Source organism: Periplaneta americana, chromosome 2 (assembly GCF_040183065.1).
Source record: "Periplaneta americana isolate PAMFEO1 chromosome 2, P.americana_PAMFEO1_priV1, whole genome shotgun sequence".
Taxonomy (NCBI): Eukaryota; Metazoa; Arthropoda; class Insecta; order Blattodea; family Blattidae; genus Periplaneta; species Periplaneta americana.
The window spans coordinates 198,733,151-198,758,332 of NC_091118.1; the positions used below are offsets into that span (position 1 = coordinate 198,733,151).

General features: G+C 35.1%; 1 protein-coding gene across 15 annotated transcripts in view; it reads right to left on the reverse strand.

Moving 5' to 3' along the window:
* The window catches only part of OtopLa (Otopetrin-like a), a 349,564-nt gene that overhangs the window by 12,325 nt on the left and 312,057 nt on the right, over nt 1-25,182 (reverse strand). For 9 of the 15 annotated variants that reach the window (XM_069819334.1, XM_069819330.1, XM_069819339.1 and 6 more), the window contains 4 exons: nt 18,020-18,221; nt 10,985-11,145; nt 6,861-7,080; nt 713-1,018 (listed from right to left, as the gene is read on the reverse strand). In XM_069819334.1, coding sequence (XP_069675435.1) covers nt 713-1,018; nt 6,861-7,080; nt 10,985-11,145; nt 18,020-18,221 — 889 coding nt within the window. The remainder of the gene's footprint in view (nt 1-712; nt 1,019-6,860; nt 7,081-10,984; nt 11,146-18,019; nt 18,222-25,182) is intronic. The other 6 variants (XM_069819342.1, XM_069819341.1, XM_069819336.1 and 3 more) reach the window with 3 other exon arrangements.

The window sequence follows — 25,182 nt, forward strand, 5'->3', positions numbered from 1 at the left end:
AATCTGTTTTAATTTAATATTATAACAACATACATTATCCAATTCATTTCATATTGGAGTGAATTAGTTAGTGCTAACTAACTAAATTTGATAACACAATCTCAAGGGAAAAAATGGAACTCTCTGCATCATAATCCACAGTTAATTCCCGATTTACCACGAAAATCGTCTGTAGCTGCATTTAGATTAGCAACAGGCCATGATTGTTTGACCAAACACCTGCATAGAATTGGAATATATCAGTCCCCTAACTGCCCATTGTGCAACTCAAACCAAGAAATGGATTCGGAACACCTCAAAATCTGTGCGTCAGTGGCTGACCATGGTAATATCTTTGAAAAATATTGGAATGCAAGAGGTCAAATGACTTTATTGTCAAACATCTGGCATTAGAAAACAACAACAACAACATTATCCAATTCTAACGTAATATTGTCAGTTTCTTAAAAATTTGTTATTCCTATTGTAACACTAATTTTTTCAGGGGGTGAGTGTTATACGGGCATTTCAAATACATATTATCTAATTCTAATGTAATAATGTTAGTTTCTCCAAATATAAATTCATCAGAAATCTGTTAATCTTATTGTAATGGTTTTATTAATTTTTTTAGTTATTATTTTTTATTTTCTTGTAATTTCAAATGTTCTTGTATGAAACATCTGTACACAAAGGAGGGGTTCAATTCATGCAAGGCTAGAATGACCCTCACCCATGGAGAATTCCTCGATGCCAAAGAAATTGGGGAAAGGCACGGGCGTAGTGGTCGTGGCCGCAGTTGTAGTGGTAGTAGGTCTGACCGTAGTGGTCGTCGTGGTAGTGGTGGTGGTGGTAGAAGTAGTGGGGATGGTGGTTGTGCTGCTGCTTGTGGAGGACATAGTGGTTTGCAGTGCTGCCAAAGTGGTAGCCAGCGTGCTTGTTGTAAGCCGGGCCATCATCGTGGTGGCAGCAGAAGTCGTGGCCGCGGCAACGGAGGGAGCTGCTGTTAGCTCACTCAGGGCAGGCATGCGAATATTATCTGTGCAAGACAATGCAACAGTTAGGCCATTGCACTGTTCTCTATGCAAGCTTCTTCCAGAATGACGAAAGAGACTCAGCCTATTATTATCTAATGCAAAATCTTTCTTTCCACTGTGTTAATGCTCGAGGCAGGACAGCCCAAATCATGGCTCATTATTTAAAAGTGTATTTTATCAGTTCTTTGCTTCACGTGACAGGTTTCGAAACACTATCTCTTACTGTTTATTTTTCCTTTCATTATATTCCATACTCTGTGATTTTGTGTTGCCCTGATTACTTAATCAATTTTGCATCATTAGAGAAATACTCAGAATAAAGGTAAATTAACTTGCATACCCTCCTGAGTCCTGAGACTTTTTTTGCTTTATTTTTAAAATGCAATATATAGTCGTGACGCTGTTATTTCCGGCGTGACCCCGCCTCTTTGCTTACGTCTTAGGAAGTGAAGGCTCTATAAAGTCTAGGTAGGTAGTATCATTGGCCATTTTTGTTCTTTTGTTGTCGAGCTACCATACGAGGAATCTATTTGCCACACCGTTAAACATCATGTCGTATCTCCTATGATAATAAATCAAACACACTGTAATTCAGCAAATAATTGAGTGGCAAATAACGTCTTCGTGTGCTTTCTACGCACGCCAACGAAAGAGCCAAAATGGCGGGCGATTATATTAAGTATTTATCGAGCCTTAAGAAATGAATAACCTCTTCATAAGCGAATCACAAGACGCACACGTTTAATTGTATCCGACCTGCAACGCGATTGGCTGCCGGAAATTAGAGCGACGGGACTGTAGTTCTACACTTCAAACAAGTCACTGAAATGAGAAAAAATGTTGAAAAAATTGTGCTGGTTACAGTTAGGGTACAAATGTAGATATTTTATACTATAGTACTTCGGGTCTCTGCACATACATCTTATATCATATTTTTTACCTTTAAAATATAACGGTTACTGTGTACTTCCTTCGAAAGCATTCCTACTGTGCCTTGGCATTGAGTTGTTAGTCACCTTTTTCATTTACAGATAGTTGAAACACACATTGGAATGATTGAATCGATCTTTTTGTGCTTTCTGTAAGGCCCAAGAGTTGTCAGGAGCTTGACGAGCACAGAAAAAAAGTGATAGATAACGATTTCACCAAGTAGCAAATTTGAAACTAAATGCATATATGAAGTATAGTATACTATACTCCAGGACCCAAGAGGATAATTATTTAATTTCCTACTTTAGTAACTTTAAAACTGCTTATCAATTCTATAATTGTTGACAACTTAATACTGTCTATGGCATTTTCTACTTTCTGGTGTTAAATCTGTATTTTTTTTATTTTACTATTCTGTTGTATTTCTCGTATTTTTCACAGTTTTATTTAAAGTGGTCCCCACCCTAAAAAGCGATTAGAGGCGTGCAACTTTTAAAATTTATACATTTCACATCAACTAAACTCATAATAAAAAGCACTACTCTTCAAGAAATTATAATATCCACAGAAATTCAGTTACATGAAAATTGTACATAAATATTTTTTATGATTAGATTGTCATCCCAGAAGATCCTTGAAAAGCAGTACTCATAACATTGACTTCTTACCCAATATACTATATGCAGTGCTTTTAAATTCACACTTTATCTAATTGTTTTCTAATAAAACGTCTTCTAACATAGGTATGAAAATCATGTATTGTACTGAACTTTGAGATTCTTCCTAACAATAATAATATAGTTCAGCTCTACTGGGTTTCAGAATTCTGGATGGCTTTATTAGCAAACGACAGCATTAGAAACAAACTAACATTTCTCTGCCCTTGAAGATAGCATACAGTGTTGCCATGGCTTTTCTTCTCCTACTAAAAATGGTGAAAAAGTCATTTATACGAAAATTCAACTGAGAATTCTGGAATGTGCATCTAGGCTATTTATTAATTAGTTTTTTTCCATTTTATATGATTTTTCAAAAGTAAGAGGTAAGTTTAATTGCTGATATTTAATTCATTTTCTACACAATCTTAAAAATTCTGGCACTTAAAAACTTGAATGTCATATTTTCATCATTTTTCATTCTTCGACACACTTTTTTTTAACACTTATATAATCACTGATGAAGGTTGTTGAACAAGTAATAACTACTTTGCTGTGTTATTGTATTCCAATGGATACCATGCCATTGTGGAATCCTGGGAAACGAGAATGCGGATGCTTTAGCAAAGAAGAGCAGCACTGCTACTTATAGACCTGTTACTAAATCTACGTATTACTCTGTGAAAAGATTTGTTAAATCTACATACTTAGACTTCAACAAACAAAATTTGATAACACAATCTCAAGGGAAAAAATGGAACTCTCTGCATCATAATCCACAGTTAATTCCCGATTTACCATGAAAATCGTCTGTAGCTGCATTTAGATTGGCAACAGGCCATGATTGTTTGGCCAAACACCTGCATAGAATTGGAATATATCAGTCCCCTAACTGCCCATTGTGCAACTGAAACCAAGAAATGGATTCGGAACACCTCAAAATCTGTGCTTCAGTGGCTGGCCATGATAATATCTTTGAAAAATATTGAAGTGCAAGAGGTCAAGTGACTTTATTGTCAAACGCCTGGCATTAGAAAACAACAACAACTTTGCTGTGTTAATATTGTAAATTTGGTGCTAAATTACCAAGTAAGTAAGCAGAAAATATGAGCAATTAAAGTTATATCTTACTTTTGAGAAAACCCTGCATATTCGAGCACTTTTTTTCATAATGACACTCTTCTTATTTGTTTGTGTATGAAAACTGTTTGCACCTATTAATTTTATGAGATGTTCTATATACAGGTATTACCTTGAGAACTATATGGAAAAAATATAGAATAGCCTTCACTAAATAATGAAAAAATTTGTGTTCCTCTATGAGTAAAGTTATCTTTTATTGCAGATAACTATTGAAAAAGTAAACTAGTAGCACACTTATTCTGCAATGTTCATGTCTGGTAAATTATCAAATTACCGTAAACTGGGGTTACTTTGAACACAGAGGAAACTTTTAACATTTTTTTCAGAAAATCATATTTAGGGTTCTACATCCTGCACTTGTTATAGATGGAGGTAAATTTGGTATGGGAATGATTTTATGATAATTTACCTCCATCTATAACAAGTACAGCATATAGAAACCTAAATATGATTTTCTGAAAAAATGTTCAAAGTTTCCTCTGTGTTCGAAGTAACTCCAGTTTACGGTACTTAATTATAAAGAGCTATACAAATTTATTCTCTAACTAAACATCATAACAACAAAACTACATAAATGTACGAACTAATGCCAACTTAGCCACCTTGGTAATATGTCAAATATTGTCTTACTTTTGCCAGTGGAAAGAACAAAATACATTTGCTAGCTAACCACATTACACAGGTGAGCCATTTAATTTCCTCTCGTCATTCTCATTAGAAGCCTTCATATTTGCGGAAAGAGACATGCAGGAAGAGACTATGTACACAAATATAGGAGAGAATTGGAAGACAAAAATGTCATGCATTTCGCCTCCTTTACCTTTTAAAAAAATTATGTACTGGTGATATAATTTTAAGTAACATACATCATCTCTAGTAAGAATAGGTAAACTTCAGATCTGTAAAACAGTATGCAATCCCCAAATGTCTACATATATGTAGAGTGAAGTTGAATGTACATCAATGTCTTGGATTACAGTAGTCATTTACTATGGCACATTTTATTTTGCGAGCTAGGTTATACTTCAGCAAATATTTTTTGTCGTTATACCTTAAAAATGTTGTATTAGTGGGCTATATTGGTATTTGAGGGCATGGATTATTTTAGAAATTGATGTGAGTTCGTATTGTACCGTATTGAACAATGTTTGCAAGTTGTTATTTGCGTGACAACTTGAATTTAATAGTTCTAAGTATGTATCGCTCACCTAAAGATACCAGTAAATTCATATTCGTTCTTTACTAAATTAACAGCAATTTTATTACATTTTAGTAAAATGAAATGCAGAATATTGATTTACTGTGATTTTAACATTGATGTTAAGGTGGGCCTACACAGTTCTGTGCATAGCATACTTCAAAATTTATTGAGATCATATGGATATTATTACAAAAATGACTTACTTTCTGGACGCGTCTCATAAATAAATCAATAAATAAATAATAATAAATAATCAAATATATAATTGAATATTACTTACTTACTAATGGCTTTTAAGGAACCTGGAGGTTCATTGCCGCCCTCACATAAGTCCGCCATCAGTTCCTATCCTGAGCAAGATTAATCCAGTCTCTATCATCATATCCCACCTCCCTCAAATCCATTTTAATATTATCTTTCCATCTACGTCTCTGCCTCCCCAAAGGTCTTACTCCCTCCGGCCTCCCAACTGACACTCTATATGCGTTTCTGAATTTGCCCATACGTGCTACATGCCCTGCCCATCTCAAACTTCTGGATTTAATATTCCTAATTATGTCAGGTGAAGAATAAAATGCATGCAGTTCGGCATTGTGTAACTTTCTCCATTCCCCTGTAACGTCATCCCTTTTAGCCCCAAATATTTTCCTAAGAACCTTATTCTCAAACACCCTTAATCTCTGTTCCTCTCTCAAAGTGAGAGTCCAAGTTTCATAACCATCCAGAAGAATTGGTAATATAGGTAATTGTTTTATAAATTCTAACTTTCAGCTTTTTTGACAAAGGACTAGATGGCAAAAGCTCCTCAACCGAATAATAACAGGCATTTCCCATATTTATTCTGCGTTTAATTTCCTCCCGAGTATCATTTATATATTTTGTTATTGTTGCTCCAAGATATTTGAATTTTTCCACCTCTTCAAAGGATAAATTTCCAATCTTTATATTTTCATTTCGTACAATATTCTGGTCACAAGACATAATCATATACTTTGTCTTTTCGAGATTTACTTCCAAACCTATCCCTTTACTTGCTTCAATTAAAATTCCCGTGTTTTCCCTAATAGTTTGTGGATTTTCTCCTAACATAGTCATTCATCCGCATAAATAAGGAGCTGATGTAACCCTTTCAATAATAAATACAATTAAATAAATAAATGAATGAATGAATAAAACAAACAAATAAATAAAACAAAGAAACAAATAAATAAACAAACAGACAAGTAAATAGATAATAAATAGACAAATTAATAAGTAAATAAATAAATAAATAAATAGAAAAATAAATAAATAAATAAATAAATAAAAGAAATAAATAAAAGAAATAAATAAAAGAAATAAGTATATAATAAGCAAATATTCAATATATATTATCAATACATCTACTTATAAGTTACTCCTAGATCCATCAAAAAGAAATTCAAAGTACCAGTCACTATTCACCCTTTTATGATTTATTTATTTATTTATTTATTTATTTATTTATTTTAGTTGGTTATTTAACGACGCTGTATCAACTACTAGGTTATTTAGCGTCGATGAGATTGGTGATAGCGAGATGATATTTGGCGAGATGAGGCCGAGGATTCGCCATAGATTACCTTGCATTCACATTACGGTTGGGGAAAATCTCGGAAAAAACCCAACCAGATAATCAGCCCAAGCGGGGATCGAACCCGCGCCCGAACGCAACTTCAGACCGGCAGGCAAGCGCCTTAACCGACTGAGCCACGCCGGTGGCTCCCTTTTATGATGTTGCTTGAATACAGTGAAGTGAAATGAAGTTTAGGCATACTGTAATATGAAATCTTAGAAGCATATTAATTGTTTTATTGATGTACATTTCCATCATTCAGTTGGCACTTGGGAATTACAGTACGTTACCACCTGGTAATGGGCGGAATAACTACTGACCGAGACGCTGATCCGGTATGAGAGCAGCGGTCGTGGTGGCTGCAGTCGTGCTTGTGGTAGAGGACATGTACTTGCGGTTCTCATTGTTAGTAATCTCTTTGATGCTCTCCAGCACCAGGGTTCGTATCCAGACACACAAATTGGTGGCTACAATGTGCATCAGCCCAAAGCGTGCTAGCACCTTGAAGCGGTGGATGTTCAACTGCAACAAACAGACCCGCTTCCTGCACTGTTAACTGGACCCATAACCAGACTAACAGGATTCATCAAGCTAATGATAATGACCTCTCAAAGCTACTGGGCTCATCCAGCTCGTGCTACAAGACGTCAATAAAACACCAGGATACATGGACCTATGAAAACTTACTTCACAATATCTACTTTGTAGGAACTAATCAAACTACTACTACTTTATCTTTTTTAAAATTTATACAAAGACATTGCTGTTTTATGTCCAACAAGAGTTTGACAGAAGCATCAGCGTATAGGGATTTATAAGTATGGACACTGCATGTTGGTACCTTTGATGTAGCAGTTTCAAACCAGCTGTAGCAGCACCAGCATTAGTTTCTGTGCTGATATCGCACCAGCAATCAATAGCAGAAATAGCTGACTTGCCAGTGAATAGGAATTGCTGCTTAACCATTCACGGTTTCTCAATTGAATCAGTCGGAGCTAAAAGGAACTAAGTCACTTTTCACAACCTTTCAGGAGAAGCAAAAAACATTCCACTAATAACACAAATATTATATTTTTATGTTATAGAAGACAAAAGAATATTTAAAAGTCTTAGTTCCTTCTTCCACCATTCGATGCGCATAACATCCGTTGTTCAAATTGTTGCATAACCCAAAACTGCATATTTTGACTTAGTTCCTTTTAGCTCCAACCGATTCAATTACATTGACCTCTAGCATTTGAAAGTGGAACCAAACGCTAACCTAGCGCATGCGCACAAAAATCGAAGTCGGGAATTTCGCTCAGTGTCCATTCTTATTAATCCTTATTCGCTGGAAGCACTAGCATAGCTAAAACAGCTGACTATTGCTATGAACGAATGGCCTATTGCCATAGTAACAGTGACCATGTTGCCAGAACTTAAAACGCATTTATAAACATGCTTCCTGTATTTAATTTTAGTACCAGATCATTTAAGGCGTAATTCCTTTATACATTGACGTTACGAAATTCAACTAAGTTATATTATGTTATTGCTGACCTTTTCATTGCATTACTGTTGACTGTTAGGTTACATTGTTTTATTCGAGTTGTAGTCATGTGTAATAACGTTTTTTAGTAGGTTATTTTACGACGCTTTATTAACATCTACGTTATTTAGCGTCTGAATGATATGAAGGTGATAATGCCGGTGAAATGAGTCCGAGGTCCAACACCGAAAGTTACCCAGCGTTTGCTCGTATTGGGTTGAGGGAAAACCCCGGAAAAACCTCAACCAGATAACTTGCCCCGACTGGGATTCGAACCCGGGCCACCTGGTTTCGCGGCCAGACGCGCTGACCGTTACTCCACAGGTGTGGACCATCTAATGGAATTCTGTCAACTAGAGTGCATTTTTAGTCTCATTTAACTTTTCAGTGTTAACACGGATGCCTCAAAGATTGTTTGCTTACAGACCTAACAGGAAGAGAGACTTTGGAAGGCCGAAAAAGTGATGAAAAGACCAATTTACCTGAGACGGAACAGGCCAGAAGACCTAATCCTTGATACAATTTGATCATAATATACGTAGTGAAGATTACGTTCAAAACGACGCACCATTTAGACACAAAATCTTCATGTATCTTAATTGAACGTGCAATTTAAACTAGATTCTTTCAATATTCTTCCCAGATTGCATGCATACGCGCATGGAAAGTTGAACCATGTAGATGCGCCTTAAGAATTTGGGGCATAAAATATATTATGACTATATAGGGTGTTTTAATGGTCTCTACGAGGGTGGGAAAATGTTTGGGAATTAAATACTGCGAATACATACTGGCACTACACTTGCATACAGAATACTGTATTACTTACCGGTAATTTTTTCATATTTCGATACAGTTTCGAAATGTTGACTGAAATTAATAAAATTATTCAATTTTAAGAAAAGTATTCAACGCTGTGAAAGTCAGTTTATCAATTTTTGAACATGTAACAAACGTTAATAGGACGGACTTCAGCGTTAATACGATCATTAAATAACTCTTGTTCCATATGCTGGCCGAGAAAAGAATAGCATCACCATAGCTCATACAGATCGAAAAATGGCGTTCAAAATGTGTACCCAGTGCCGGGCATTTTAATCAGGCCATGCAATTTTCGAAACATATAAATTGGAAAAACCAGGGTAAGGGGAGAAGAGGATATAATTTGATATTTTTTTCCCTAATTTATGCACATTTTCTTTTTTTGTATGTAGAAATATCATTGCTGCAACAACTTAAATTTGAAAAAAAAAAAAAAAAAAATTGGGGCCCAAATTTTGAAAAAGTACTAGGAGACAATAATTCACTGAAATGGGTATATTTAAACCATTTTTGAAGATAAATTCAAAATTTATTACACATTTTATTTCCAAAAGCATATTCTTTAAAATGTCTGAAGCATAGTACTGATAGTGATTTTTCAGAATTTTAAGATAAACTATTATATTTTAAGAATGAATTTTAGAGGCACTTTTATAGAAGTATGGAGGGATATTTTTCAAATGCAACAAAACAACAAATTTCTATTACAGAGAAAATGTTATAATAGCCTAAAGAATGTGTGTACCAAATGTCATGCGTGTAACATTAATAGTTCCAAAGATTACGGAGTGTTTCATATGTACCTGTACAAACTTTGTGGATGTAATGTAGAGGTAAAAATGAGATTAAAATGTTCTATAAGCTACAACTTTTCCCGCAAATCCTTAATTTCAGAGTTATGATACATAGTGCTATATCTTGCCAGGCATCGAAAGCATGGACCAGTAAAGCCTTAGGCTGTGTCACGTTCGCTTACATAGCGACTGCGGTAGATGTCCCCACTACAGTTGATTCCGACCTGATAGGTCTTTGTTAACTGTATGTAGGTATCTTTAGTTGTATGACACTGTTGCAGTTCTTACCATCACCACGTCCCGTAGGTACACATTCATTTTGTCGTTAGTTCAGTAGGCTTCAGTTGTGTACGGTACGATAGATCGTGCAACACCAGTTGCTTGGCCAGCCAGATCACCAGACTTCTACCTTTGTGGTCGTCTGAAGGCGCTCGTTTATGCCACTCAAATTCTGAAAGTAGCATAACTACAGCAGCGATATCAAAATAGCTATGAAACAGTTCGGAATGAGTTGAACGGGGTCTGTAAAATTCCAATATCAGTACATACCTACGTACAGTAAACGAAGTCTCATCAAGTCGAAATCAACTGTAGTAGGAGTGTACGAATAACAAACATCTAACGCAGTCGCTATGTAGGCGAGCATTACACATCCGAAGGCTTTACTGGTCTATGTTTTTAATACCTAGCAAGATATGACATTTTGCAACATAACTCTGAAAGTAAGAATTTACGGGAAAAGTTGTATAGAACGTTTCAGTTTTAGTTTTACCTGTACATTACACCCACAAAGTTTTTACAGGTATTTATGAATCACCATGTATAAGTATATGTATGGACTAAAGCAAAAAATTAAAGTTTCGGGAAAATGCAATCAAACTTTGGCGTCATTATTTTAAAAATAGCTTTATATCAGCTCACAAAGTCATAAATAAGAAATGAATATTATGTAATGTATTTTTAACATATCAAACCATTTTTTTTAAATTCACTGGTTTTGCACCATATTAAAACCATCCTCTGCTCCTAAGAGTTGCGATGGGGCTGACAGTCTCATCTCGTAAAAGAAAATTTGTCCCGAATTCTCAAAAAGCTACAGAGATAAAGGGAGAATAGAGACAATAAGACGAAGCCAAGGCTCAGTACGAGCTGCAGCACCATAGCATGAGCAGCAGCATAAACAATCTGCACATTTGTGCAAAGAACCTTCACTTCTTTTCGCTGTCAAACTCGCCCAGCGTTAGGTTATTTTTAGATGTTAGTCCAGTACTCATACTAACAGCTATATCGGAGAACTTACCCGTGAATTCATGAAGATGAAGTACATTTGCATAAATGTGAAGATCATCTGCAGCACAGGGTTGATGCCCTTCAGAATTTGATAGCAGGGGGATGTAAATGGGATCTCAAAAAATGCTCCACATTCCAGCCCGTTGTAGATCATGGTTCCCAACCCGAATGCTGTAACATATACCTCAGTTCTCGTGTATTTGGTAATTATTCCACTGATTTCCTTATTGACTTCAACAAATATAGTGACATGTCAACTGCAGGGAGTAAACAAAATCCTCATTAAACAAAAATTCAAGAAATCTTAGAAGTGCATATAGAAAAATGAAAAATAAAAATCTTATTTGCTAAAGTAGGGCCAGCCAGAGTTGATACTTAACGTTTAATGAGTACGTGTTTGTAAAATATGTGCAGAACAAACTGCCGAACAGCCAACTTCCTTTCTTTTGTTTTCATTTTTATATAAATCATTTCCTGTTGCCAAATTTAATCCCTTTACCTTTAAGTGTGATCTCATTTCTAGTGAAGGTTTTATGTCAGGAGTAGCATATATACTACTTTTTATTTATCAAATGGATGCGTTCCAACCAATCTTCCTCATTAACATCACCACTATGAGAGAAAATTAAGTCTCTTCCGGAATCAGTTACAATGAATTACGGTCAAATATTCATTCTGTCGTAAAAGTATTGTTACTTGTGGGAAAGTAATTACTGTAGCGTTCATATACAGAGAGAGGCAGCGAAAAGTTACCGTTGGGGAACAGATTGCCCGCAATCCATTGCTTGACTCACCGGTAAGCTGTAGCAGCACGGGAGGGCATTCATTTTCATTACGGTAAGCCTAAATTATTAGTTAAGATTCACCTAATGAATGAATGAAGTTGAAAACTGCTTTTAACAAAGCAGCTGTTGAAAATGATGTCCAGTGTTCTCGATACAAACATTGCATTGTGTTAAAAAAAAAAAAACACTCGTATCTTCACCTCAGAAATTTAAGATATCGCTCGTCTGATTTCATTCTCCAGGGTTTCAGGAGTATGTGGATTGTTCTTGTACAGTAGGGGCAAAAAAAAAAAACCGGATCGACCCTTGTAGCTGATTTCAGAGCCTTGTTCACTCCAGAGCACGATAGACTGGTTAACTAAAACTTTCGTGGTTCGAATCCTGCCTGGGAAGGAAACTTTTTTTTGTTCCTTATTCAAATTTATTCCCAAAACTTTTCGATTGCTGGTAAAAATTCATGTTCTGGGAATAATAAGTTAATTAAGGGAACTGGGTAGTGATGCCTGTGTGATTAAAAAATTTCAATACAAAAGTTTAGTGGAATATTTCTAGGCTTCTAGTGCTCAGAATAGAATAAATATTTCCAGGCTTATATAATCAATCATTCTCAATTCAGTGGTATAAAAGACAACTAATTTGTTTCATATCCAAGTGCAAAAGAAAGGCCCTAACTAATAACATGTTTTCCCACTTTGCTAAGTGTACCTCATTTTTCAGGTGCACATTACTTACTAAAATCTTCACTTTTATACCTTTTATTTTTTTAAGTTATCTAGTAATGTGTATTGTAAATTCTAAAGCAAAATTTAGTTAAATATTTCACCCCTAGTGAAACTGAAAAAATATTGAACTTCGTTTTTTTTTTTTTTTTTTTTTACAGTTTCTCAATGCATACATATTTTTTCTCATGTTATGTGTGTAATATTCTTAAACCCGTAGGTCTACTATATAGAACACTGGCTGCAGAAAACACTGTAAAAATTTCATTTAAATTTATTCAGCAGTTTCAGAGAAAAGTGCACTTAAGTTTGAAAAATGTCAACAAATGGAAAACTGCATTTAAAAATGTAATAATGTATAAGTTACATGCACCGCCAAATTTAAAGAGGTAATTTAAAAGGCTTATCTGCAGAAATACCCTCCCCCACAATGTTCACATTGTTTCAAAGAGCAAGTTTTGTACTTTATTTTATAACGCCAAACAAAAAATTGGATTTTTGGCCCGCCCCTAATCACTACCTGGTTCCCTTAAGTAGTAAAATAACGTTGCAATCGAAAAGTATTGGGAATAAATTTGAATAAGGAACAAAAAAAGTTTCCTTCTCAGGCAGGATTCGAACCACGAAAGTCTTAGTTACCGGTCTATCGTGCTTTGGAATGAACAAGGCTCTGAAATCAGCTACAAGGGTCGATCCGGTTTTTTTTGTCACTCCTGTACACTTTCTGTTTTAAAGTTCCCCAGAAATAAAAAAAAAATCAAGAAACACTCCACTCCTCAACTAAACACTCCATACGCTTTCCGCTGTCCGCGCATTCCATCCCCACCACTCGGGAATTTTAGGACTGTCGTAATGAAACTGAACGCCCGTCCACGCTACTACAGCTTACGGGTGAGTCGAACAATGGATTGTGGACAATCTGTTCCTTGACATCCCCTGCATAGTGCGGTAACTTTTCGCTGCCTCTCTGTGTAGTATGTTATATTGTCAGTGTTATTAAATTCACTTATTTACTATAGGCTATAACATTTTTTTCATAATGATAATAGTAGTTGATCGATAAGCAGGAATAACTATAAGTATATATATATTGTTTTGGGCCGTCTATTTGCTTATTAAATTACAATATAGTGTTAATTACTATAGTACATTTTATTAAATGATTAAACGTTTTTGGCATTAAGATGCCATCTTCAGATTAATAGTTACATACAAAGGAACATGCTAAATACATGGAACAACAAATAATATGCAAAAATGTACAATATGAATAAAATCAGGAAATAAATTGTTGTTGTTGTTGTTGTTGTTTTCTAATGCCAGGCGTTTGACAATAAAGTCATTTGACCTCTTGCACTCCAATATTTTTCAAAGATATTATCATGACTAGCCACTGAAGCACAGATTTTGAGGTGTTCCGAATCCATTTCTTGGTTTCAGTTGCACAATGGGCAGTTAGGGGACTGATATATTCCAATTCTATGCAGGTGTTTGGCCAAACAATCATGGCCTGTTGCCAATCTAAATGCAGCTACAGACGATTTTCGTGGTAAATCGGGAATTAACTGTGGATTTTGATGCAGAGAGTTCCATTTTTTCCCTTGGGATTGAGTTATCAAATTTTGTTTGTTGAAGTCTAAGTATGTAGATTTAATAAATCTCTTCACAGAGTAATACGTAGATTTAGTAACAGGTCTGTAAGTAGCAGTGCTGTCCTTCTTTGCTAAAGCATCCGCATTCTCGTTTCCCAGGATTCCACAATGGGATGGTATCCATTGGAATACTATTCTTTTATTGAGTGATATTAATTGAGAGAGCATTTTAGTTATTTCTGCTGTTTGAGATGAAGGTGTGTGTTTAGAGACTATTGATAGAATAGCTGCTTTGGAGTCTGACAATATAACTGCATTCCTAAATTTATTGATGTGGCATAGAAGATTCCTGAGACTTTCACTTATTGCAATGATTTCACCATCAAAACTTGTTGTTCCATATCCAAGAGATCTATAAAGTGAGAAGAGACAGCACGTAACACCTGCACCGGCACCTTGTTCTCTGGAGATCAAGGATCCGTTGGTGTATAAATGAAGCCAATTTTGTGGAGGGTACCTAATATTAATTGTCTCTAAAGACAATTGTTTCAGTATTTCAGTGTTTACTTCTGATTTGAGTACTTCTTCTGTTAAATTTAGATTATATTCTATATTTAATAGAGTTAAAGGGTTTGGTTTAATTTGTAAGTTTTCTTTTAAATTCGGGATATTGATTTTCTGTTTTAATTCTTGAACAATGGATATGAAACTTTTTTGAGTTTTCAATCTACAGAGAGGACTGTATGAATGCCAATTGTTTCCTGGTAATCTGATGAGTTTTTCATATTGAATCAGTGCTTTTTCTTCTATTGTCATTTTGATGCTGTTAATATTAGTGAGGAATCTCATAGAATCTACTGGCGTTGAGGAAATAAATTGTACATTTATATGATGCCTATTAATCCAAACCAACTTATGCACTTGCTTGATAAATATTGTGTGCATTCACAAATTTGAACACAGCATAACGCTAGTAACTATGTCTTTATATTATTGAATAATTTATATCCTGATTTTATCCATATTGTACATTTCTGTACATTTGCTGTTCCATGTATTTAGCATGTTCCTTTGAGCGTAACTATTGATCTAAAGATGGCATTTTAATGCCGAAAACGTTAAACATTTAATAAAATGTACTATAGTAATGACCACTATATTGTAATTTGATAAGCAAATAGACGGCCCAAAACAATTTGCATACTTATAGCTATAAAATTTTGCTAAATACTTGCGTTTATTTCAGACTAGAATATCAAATTAGGGTCTGTTGGACAGTTGGGCATGTTGGACACTTTGTACTTTAACGTGTTACTTCGCCACTTGTCGGCACCACATTCTGCTAGAAGTCAATGACGGAAGTAACCCCACTCGTGGCTACTTCCGTCATTGACTTCTAGCAGAATGTGGTTCCCACAAGTGGCGAGGTAACACGTTAAAAGTACAAAGTGTCCAACATGCCCAACTGTCCAACAGACCCTAATTTACCCTATTTCCTATAATATACAATATCTGAAAAGTTCTGCACCATAGGACAATTCATAGTACCGGTATGTGTTTCATATATGGTTGGATGGTAACTTATTCTGTTGAATTGTTAGCAGAGGTCCCACCGAATGGGCTTCAGGTTCGCTCACTTGAATCCCATGAACTTTGCTTTCTGTGGATGCTTGTCACAGGTCTACAGCATCAAAACTTCACAAAGTTTAATTTTATATTACGAATCAACTCTAACTGACCGCACAATGTCAAACCATCACTGACTTATAAAGATACAAGCAAAAATAAGAGTATTTTTCAAGACGATTGTGAATTAAGGTATATGTACACCTTTACGTACAAAAAACTCTGTTTTCTATAATTTTGCTCTGTAAAATTTTTATACAATTGAGAATGGTACCGGTACCATAAAAAGAATGAAGTGAATAGATCCCTTGAAATTATGTCTAAATTGTTTTTAAAAATTATTTTGTTTATAATTTTGACATGACAGCTCATGCAGTTTTTAAGATAGAGCCACAGTTTTTTCACTGTTTTATAGCTAAAACTATTCTTTAGTACCTGACATAGAGCTATTTTTTATTTTTATTTACATTAATTAAATATTACCATATATGTAACTTACAATAATATTTTATATTGCATAAATCATGTAAAAAATCCATACATAATTATTAATTATATTAATGTTATTTTACTCATTGTCAGGCACTGGGGGACATTTCAAGCTTCAAAATTACACCAATATCTTCTTGGTATCACCATATTTGACTGAGATATCATGTTTGAAAGAATTAAATATTATAAAATAGGAAATGAGCCACAAACTTTCAGAGCCTAGAAGACTCCATCATCATATGTCACCCCTTAAGCAGCTTCATGTCGGTCCAGTTTCGGCTTCTTTCTGCCTCTCAAATACCTCCTCCTTCTTTTAACTTCAGGTGTTGAATGTTTTTTTTTTTATATTTTTGTCCCTATTTCCATTGATGCAACAAATCCTGCGATGGTGTTTGTCCCAGGGTTTATGCCCATCCTCCTCAGAATTGTAATTTCTACTTTTGGACTCTTATTAAAATGACGTACAACATCATTGACACACAAATTTACAGTTTTATGACTAACAGTAAAAGATTATAAATTACTTCATTATATAAAAAAGTTTTTTCAATCTAATGATCATGCCCAGATATCTATGCATCTATTTCGGGACTAGAAAGAAGTTTATTTTACAAGCAATGCTGGACGAGGGGATTGACTGCTATGAAAATCACTCCAAAAGTAATGCACTCCAAAAGTAGACTAAGTGACCGTGGCTGATGATGCAGTATTTTGGAAAATGGGACTTATCTGAAAAACCATAAGGCATAAATCGAAAATTCTTATATCAAATTAAAGTGGAGAAAATTCTCTATTAAAATAGTTATACAGAGTGATTTATATAGAACCGACACATTTCTTTCTTTAATTATTCCGTTGGAAATTCATTCAATGACCCAATTTTATCACCAAATTAAGCAGAATGTTCTGGAGTTTTGATTCCTTGTCACTAGATGCGCACTATTGTTGGCAGCACTAGATGCGCAGATGTTTATGTTTTATTCCTATTGTTGGCAGCTGTTTTTGACATTTTGTGTCAACGTGAAAATGCAGTACACATTAAATCAACGACTCTTCCTTGTGAAGCAATACTGGATTACGAATTCAATTACAGCTACTCAAAGGGCATACCAGAGAGAATTTGGTGTTCGCAATCCTCCCAAAAGAAACACAATACTGGGACTGGTAAACAAATTGGAAACAACTGGATCTCTAGTGAGTGAAAAGGGCCAATTTTTTTTAACCAGACTGTGAACACTGCAGAGTACCGACTGATTTTCATGGGGTTTGTTGAGCAACTGGACGATCTAGAGCTGAGTCAAGGATATTTTCAGCAAGATGGCGCTACATGCCATACATCAAATGAATCCATGGAACTAATTGCAAGTTTCTTTGACGATCGAATAATTTCCAGGAACCTGTGGCACCGAGATCTCCAGATTTGACAACGCCGGACTTCTTTCTATGGGGTTACTTAAAAGACAGGGTTTACGCCATACGTCCCCAGACATTGGACGATCTGAAGCACAACATCACACAGGAGATTCAAGCTATTGACAACAGAGTCCTCCAACGAGTTGCCAGTAACATGGAACGACGTGTTGAGTTGTGCCTTATGCAGGATGGAGGAAATTTTCAACATTTGCTATAGAAGTAAATAATCTCCCAAAATTCCTCTACATTTTAGGTATAATAAGTTGTCGCTAGCACAATTCGTTTTGAAACAATTAATGAAAGAAATGTGTCAGTTCTATATAAATCACTCTGTATTTTGAAAATTCTAATTTTTCATCATTTTTTGCGTTTTGTGGGTGTACATATACCTTAATTTTTTAATTCTTAACATGCTCACCAATGGCACCGACACGCAGGAAAAAGCTGCCATGACTGTGAACATTCTGTGATGTCTTTCGTTTCCTTGGTTGGTTGGGAGGGCGGCCAGACTCCAGGTCCTGCGAGTCAGAACCAGTTAGTTTCTCTTGAGAAGGACTGTCTCCACCCCCACCATCATTAAGGTTCACATCCTTGCTGCTGCGTAGATTCCGCAGCACACCCTGCACACACAAGTCTGCTGTGTTGCTTGCAAAGACCAGGCATGTGGATCGTATGTGAACCCGAAGTCCGCATACTGGTACGAAGTTGCAAGAAAATAGCTACATTCCCAAGTGACATTAACAGTTTTAACTTACTTATAATATGATACACTATTAATGCAAACAAATTCTTCCGGGATCCTTTCGTAGGAATAACGAGATACCCCTGTATTCTATACACGAATCAAAGATTTTGGCACTAATGTTGGTGGACAATAATGGCTACTATTAAGGGTATGTGTACGTGAATGACCACAAATATTATCAGAAAATGCAGGTTCTAAATTTCTAAAATTTTATAAGAAAATGAACTTACAATTGGACAAAAATTACAATGTACCACAACAAGACTTATTAAAACTTAAATATCTGACAAAAGTATAAAAAAAGGTTACTAATGATATTTTTCAAATAAGTTTTTATCAGAGTATGAAAAAAAAAAAATTCTGCAGTTACATCATTTGTTATGGTCTCTCTGACATCTTTAATAGTTTTCCTGGATGTAATAAACACTTATTTCTGAAAAGTAGACTACTCTCAGACATGTAGAATTGTTTATTTTAATACAATTATTTTTTTATTTGTCCTCTATATTAAATATATTAAAATTTATATAATGTTTTGTGACCTACTTTTTCTATTTTCAAAGAAACGGGAATTATTGTAGTCTACTTTTTGCATAAATTTGTGTTAAATCAGTGTACAAAATTTCAGAATTCTATCTCTAATGGTTGTGGAGTTATGAAGTAATATGTGTGAAAACTTTCAAATTTTGGAAAATTTAATTTAAAGTAAAAAGTGAATTCTTAAAAATATTATTAGCAACATTTTTTAAAACTTTTATCAGATATTTAATTTCTAATAAGTCTTGTTGTGGTACCTTGTAATTTTTGTCCAATTTTGAGTTCATTTCATTATAAAATTTTAGAAATTTAGAGCCTGTATTTTCTGATAATAATTGTGGTCATTCACGTACATATACCCTTAAGAATGTATTTTAAATTTATTTCTATTTCTTTACTCTTAACAGTTCTACAACTTCATTATTCTTCTAATTGTTTATTAAAACTGAAGCAATTTGTTGCAATTTTTTGTTATTACTAAAATTTTTGTAATATAGGGGAGAGTTGGGTAGTATCGGACATCGGGTAATATCGGACAGTGCGTTTCTTTCATCTACCACCAGATGGTAGTACCTGAATAACATGGTTACGTTTCTGTGATGTCGCATACAGAAACGTAACCATGTTATTCAGGTACTACCATCTGGTGGTAGATGAAAGAAACGCACTGTCCGATATTACCCGATGTCCGATACTACCCAACTCTCCCCTAAATTAATTCTGCACTTCTTTTGAACACTACACGATATTTTATAATTATTAAGAAAGCAGTCATGGTGCCAATAACTCTGTTATAAATGTATTTCATTAATGTGATCCAATCGATTTGATGCAATAATAATAATAATAATAATAATAATAATAATAATAATAATAATAATAATAATGGCTTTATTTAACCTGGCAGAGTTAAGGCCGTAAGGCCTTCTCTTAAGGTAAGCGTTCACTACTTCGTATCGCACTCCTCGTACGAATCGCACGCAACGGATATTTTAAGTGCAGTGCGTTCACTGTAACGGCTCCACCTCATCGCCTCATCGGATTCCCCTATCAGCTGTCTAAAACATGACATCGTACGATATTGACATTGCTGAAAACAGAGGAGTTGAGGTTAGGTCTATTAATTATGACTGTTAGCGAATAAGAATTTGTAATTGCTTCATGCGTCTTAATTGAAGAGGAAGAAACGAAAGAAATATTGGTTACATAATATATTTATGTAAGAAACGACTTGATTACTGTAATGGGAACGCCTCAAATTATATAATTCTTCGCAGTTTTCCACAAGCGAAATAAGTTTTCTGCCTGCCTTTTGGCGCGACACTGAACATGGCACAACATAATAGTAACAGTTGACAATTAAAATTGATTTGATTTATTAAAGAAGGCTATGATCGCACGCATTGGAAAAGTTGCTCATCCGAGAAAAGTGGACGGATTTGCCGAGAGCCGATGCATGCGATACGATGTAGTGAACGCGGTTACGTAACAATTAAAGCAAAGATAGTCTTTTTCCGATCCGTGCGATTTATCCGATGAGTGTGATACGATGTAGTGAACGCTTACCTTTACACTCAACCAGGATTAAAACTTGTTTACATAGTTGAACATACAACTGGATCGGTTTTAAGTAATTACATTCTAATACGATTTAGGTACATAATGAGATTAAAAGAGGACTTTTTTTATTTTCATTGGTTATTTAACGACGCTGTATCAACTACTAGGTTATTTAGCGTCGATGAGATTGGTGATAGCGAGATGGTATTTGGCGAGATGAGGCCAAGGATTCGCCATAGATTACCTGGCATTCACCTTATGGTTGGGGAAAATCTCGGAAAAAACTCAAACAGGTAATCAGCCCAAGCAGGTATCGAACCCGCGCCCGAGCACAACTTCAGACCGGCAAGCAAGCGCCTTAACCGACTGAGCCACGCCGGTGGTTCAAAAGAGGCAGTTACATAAAAATTTACCTCATAAAATAAAAATAAACATAGTGGAATACATATGCTAGTTAATTTATTATTAACACAATGGGATCCAATCAAATTTAAAAAAACAACAATGTATTCAGTATTCGAAACAAAATGTTAATATATAAGCTTACTAATATTGTTATTATTACTTTAAAGTTTCGAACTGTAGCACATATGCATGATGTATCTGTACTACAGTTGCTTTCAGTAAGGGATCGTTTTAATGTTTCTTGGTACCGATTTTAATCACTATAATTCTTTAGTATTTTATTTCTGTGATTCCAATCACTGTTGAAATCACAAGCACTTTATGTTCCATGCTTGCTGAATTGCTAGTACTTCAATTTTTATATTTTATGTTTTATTTTGTGTACTAACAATCCATCTGAAAATATTGGTACATTTGCCAATAGATGATAGTCTTTTTCATATTATATGTATTATTATTATTATTATTATTATTATTATTATTATTATCATTATCATTATCATTATCATTATTACTACTGCTATTATTATTATTTAAATTTCTTTCGCACTTTTCAACCATTGAAGCATAGGTAGAGTTATGGGGGAGCATATTGTCTCAACTCTTTTTTTTCTTTCTATTTTATATTAGAAAATACTGAATTCAAAAGATCTTTTTTGCTTTTGTTTATGATTAAGTTTCTGCGCTTAAATTGACGAATTAATGTCTTCAGATCACGTGTCTGGACTATATTTATTTTAAATTTCTGAATGTATAAGAATTTCTATGCTTCATTTGAGGAATGAAAGCATTGTAATTTTTCTTTTGTAACAGCCTGTACTCATGTGTTAGAAGTCTGTAGGTGTTCAGACCGCCACTTGGAGAAATATGAATAACATACTGCACAAACAATGCAGAAAAAAGAAAAGTGATCCTGGTATTATGTGTAAACTTAAAGACGAGATTAAATAAAATAAGGTTTACATTTTAATATGTTATCTTCAGGAAAGTAAGCTTCAGATAAAAAAAAACTTTATCATCACTGTTACGTAGTATTATTGATGTATGCATGTGTTTCTGTACGAGAGACAAAAAGAAGGAGATTGTTTTAAGTTATGCCCTATTATAATTTGTAGTAGACATACAGTTGAAGCCTTATACAACTCGGTCCGAAACATCGCGGATATAGATGTAACTCTGTAAGAAATATGCCCCTCAAAAATACCTTTATTAAATGATCATATTCAGATATACTTTACCAGGGTTAAGCTTTAGCGGGGGAGGAGGTAAATAATGTCCCCCATAACTTCATTATATGAGGAATCTATAGTTTTGCTTTGCCTCCCCCAAGGAAACGGTTTTCTCTCCGCCTATGCACAGAAATACCTATGAAAGCAAGTTAAGGGACGTAAATTTGAAATAAATGTAACATTTATCGAAAACAGATGAAGATATTGAACAATTAAACTTTTTTCCAGAGTGGTATTACGCATTCTACGAGCCACTGTATGAGATGCGATATTTTGATAACTCCTGTTTTTACTTTTTATTGCCAATTAAAAACTTCCTAAGACAATGATGTTCATAATATCTTTAAAAGTGAAGTAGTGCGGTACCAAAGTTAAAAATGTCTTCAATAGACCAACGTTTATAGAGATTAACCACGTTCAAATAATGGTGAAAATTTATTATTTGGATCACAATTTATTTAAACAGCTAAACACTAAGGGCGATGAAAAACAAATTAAAACCTCTAAGTAACAAAAACCGAAAAATAATAAAACATGAATCATACTGAGAAATTTTAAGTAAAACATTTTATGTTGCAATAAAATTTAAAACCTTTTTAAGGTGAGTGAATACTTATTAAGTGGCAAATCTTATTTTGTGTTGGCACTCTAGTTTCCTACAGTGATGGGACACCAGAATTATATAATACCAAAGCATATTTTAGTATTTTGATTAGGCAATTTTGTTGAACGGTAGATTATGATGAACTTTTGTATATACTGCTAACGTTTCTTTGTAGTAGCCCATTACACTTAGAGTGAGATTGTAACTGCACAACTACAGTACTTCATCGCATTACCAGGAACCACCCAGTCCCTGGAGGGGACACCACACCTAAAACATCCACGACTGCTTCCTTGTCAGTTTGTCTCCATTAAGTTTATAACTATGACATGACCTTCTCTTACCATCTCCATGAGCCTCACACACAACTACCACACAAGCAACGCTCTGTGTAACTCCATGCCATGACTCTACACATGCTGCTAACACTCCGACATCACAGTTACAAATTGCTGAGGCGCGTTTCTCATAATACAAGCTCTAGTCACCTAAGAATGTTTACAAATTAGCTAGCCTCTATTGCTCTAGCTATTGAAAGAAAACCCAAGGAAATAACAATGAAGAAGAGTACACAAATATATATCTTTTAGTGTAAGCATGAACTTATAACAGCAGGAGCTTCGTCCTTGGTAGAAAGAACTAATGTAAAATGTTTTATTTTGGAGACTGGTCATATTATCGATATTTCTAGGGAATCGTGTAGGACTATTTAAAAAACTATAAATAATGCCCATGGCTTGTGAGTATATTTTTTCATTAATAATCTTCCTCGTATGTAATCGTGAAACTTTGTAACTAATTCAACAGTTCATAACATAAGTACGCGTCAAAAATGACTTTCATCTCCATCGGCAAGTCTATCGTACTATCAAAAAGGAGTGCGTTATATGGCAGTAAAAATTTTTAATTGTCTCCATATCGATATAAAAATGGAACTCAAAACATAAGATTATTTAGAGCCAAATTAAAGAAGTACCTAATTTCTCACGCCTTCTATTCTGTAGGTGAATTCATGACATTCAACAATGCTTCATGAAATTGATACTAAAACATTTATCTGCCAACAGTTGATTACTTCAAAACAAAATGCCAGCTTGAAAACATTGAGGTGATTGGTCTTCTTATTGGAGCTCGTGGTGTGATTCCCAAGTTCTTTGAAAGCTTCAGGAAGACTTTTGAACTACCACAGACACTTACTACTGACATCATAACTTCAGTTTTGAAACGCTCTTGCCAAATTTTGAGTCGTCATATTCACTTTGTTTAATTTCTTTTTCTTCACTTTGTAATTCATATATGTTTATTTTAATTTTCTGTCAACAAATTTATGTAAACATTTAATATTGTAAAATTCATGTAGGAGAGTTTACTGAGTCCTTCTGGGCTACCTCCAATGGGAGGCAGTTATTAAAAAAAATAGACTACATTGTAAACCTCTTCTGTATATATTTCAACTAGACTGTGACTAATAAAAAAAAAGATAACACTATACTTTTTTTTATTTTAGTTGGTTATTTTACGACGCTCTATTAACATCTCAGGTTATTTAGCGTCTGAATGAGATGGAGGTGATAATGCCAATGAAATGAGTCCGGGGTCCAGCACCGAAAGTTACTCAGCATTTGCTCGTATTGGGTTGAGGGAAAACCCCGGAAAAACCTCAACCAGGTAACGCCCTGATCGGGAATCGAACCCGGGTCACCTGATTTCGCGGCCAGACGCGCTAATCGTTACCCCACAGGTGTGGACGATAACACTATATCGAGAGTGAAGAAAAACTGGCATACACGCACTTTACCATCCGATTCTTTAGAGAAAATCAAAACACTTCTCTGTTTACATAAATCCAAAATTAAAATTGGGAATATGGCAACACTCAGTATACTCTGTTGATGCTCCTTCCAAAAATATAATATTCTAACAATGCTATTTGGTAAATTATTAGAAGTTCTGTTTTATAAGAATCACAGAGCGAGTTGGCTCATGCGTATCACATGGGAAACCCGTGGTTCGTTTCCCCGACCGACCAATCTGACTGTGGTTTTTCCTTGGTTTTCCACAGTTACTTAGGATGCCAGGTTGGAATTTTCATTGTCACGGTCCATTTCCCTTCCCCTCTCGTATAGAAAAAGAATTTCGATTTTCATATCATATTATTCATCTTTCTCATCTCACTCATTAGCCATATTCAGGTCAAGACGCATGTCTTCATCCGCTTACGGGAGGGGGCGTTCTCTCCGCAACTGTTTCTGGGTTCCCAGCATTCCGCAGTATCTCTGCCAAGATTCATTCCTTAAGAGCACTTCCAAGGGTGCTCCGCGACCTTGGAAGGGCCATTGGAATGGACCCTGTGCTGCTTGGTCACCTTGGAAGTATGAACTTGGAGCGGGGGAGGGTAGGAGGCCCCTTGGCTGAGCGTGTGAGGGGTCACATGCGGCCGGTGGGCTAGTACACCCTCATCCTCATTCATCCCATACAATTCGGGGTGCGCAATAGGCTCA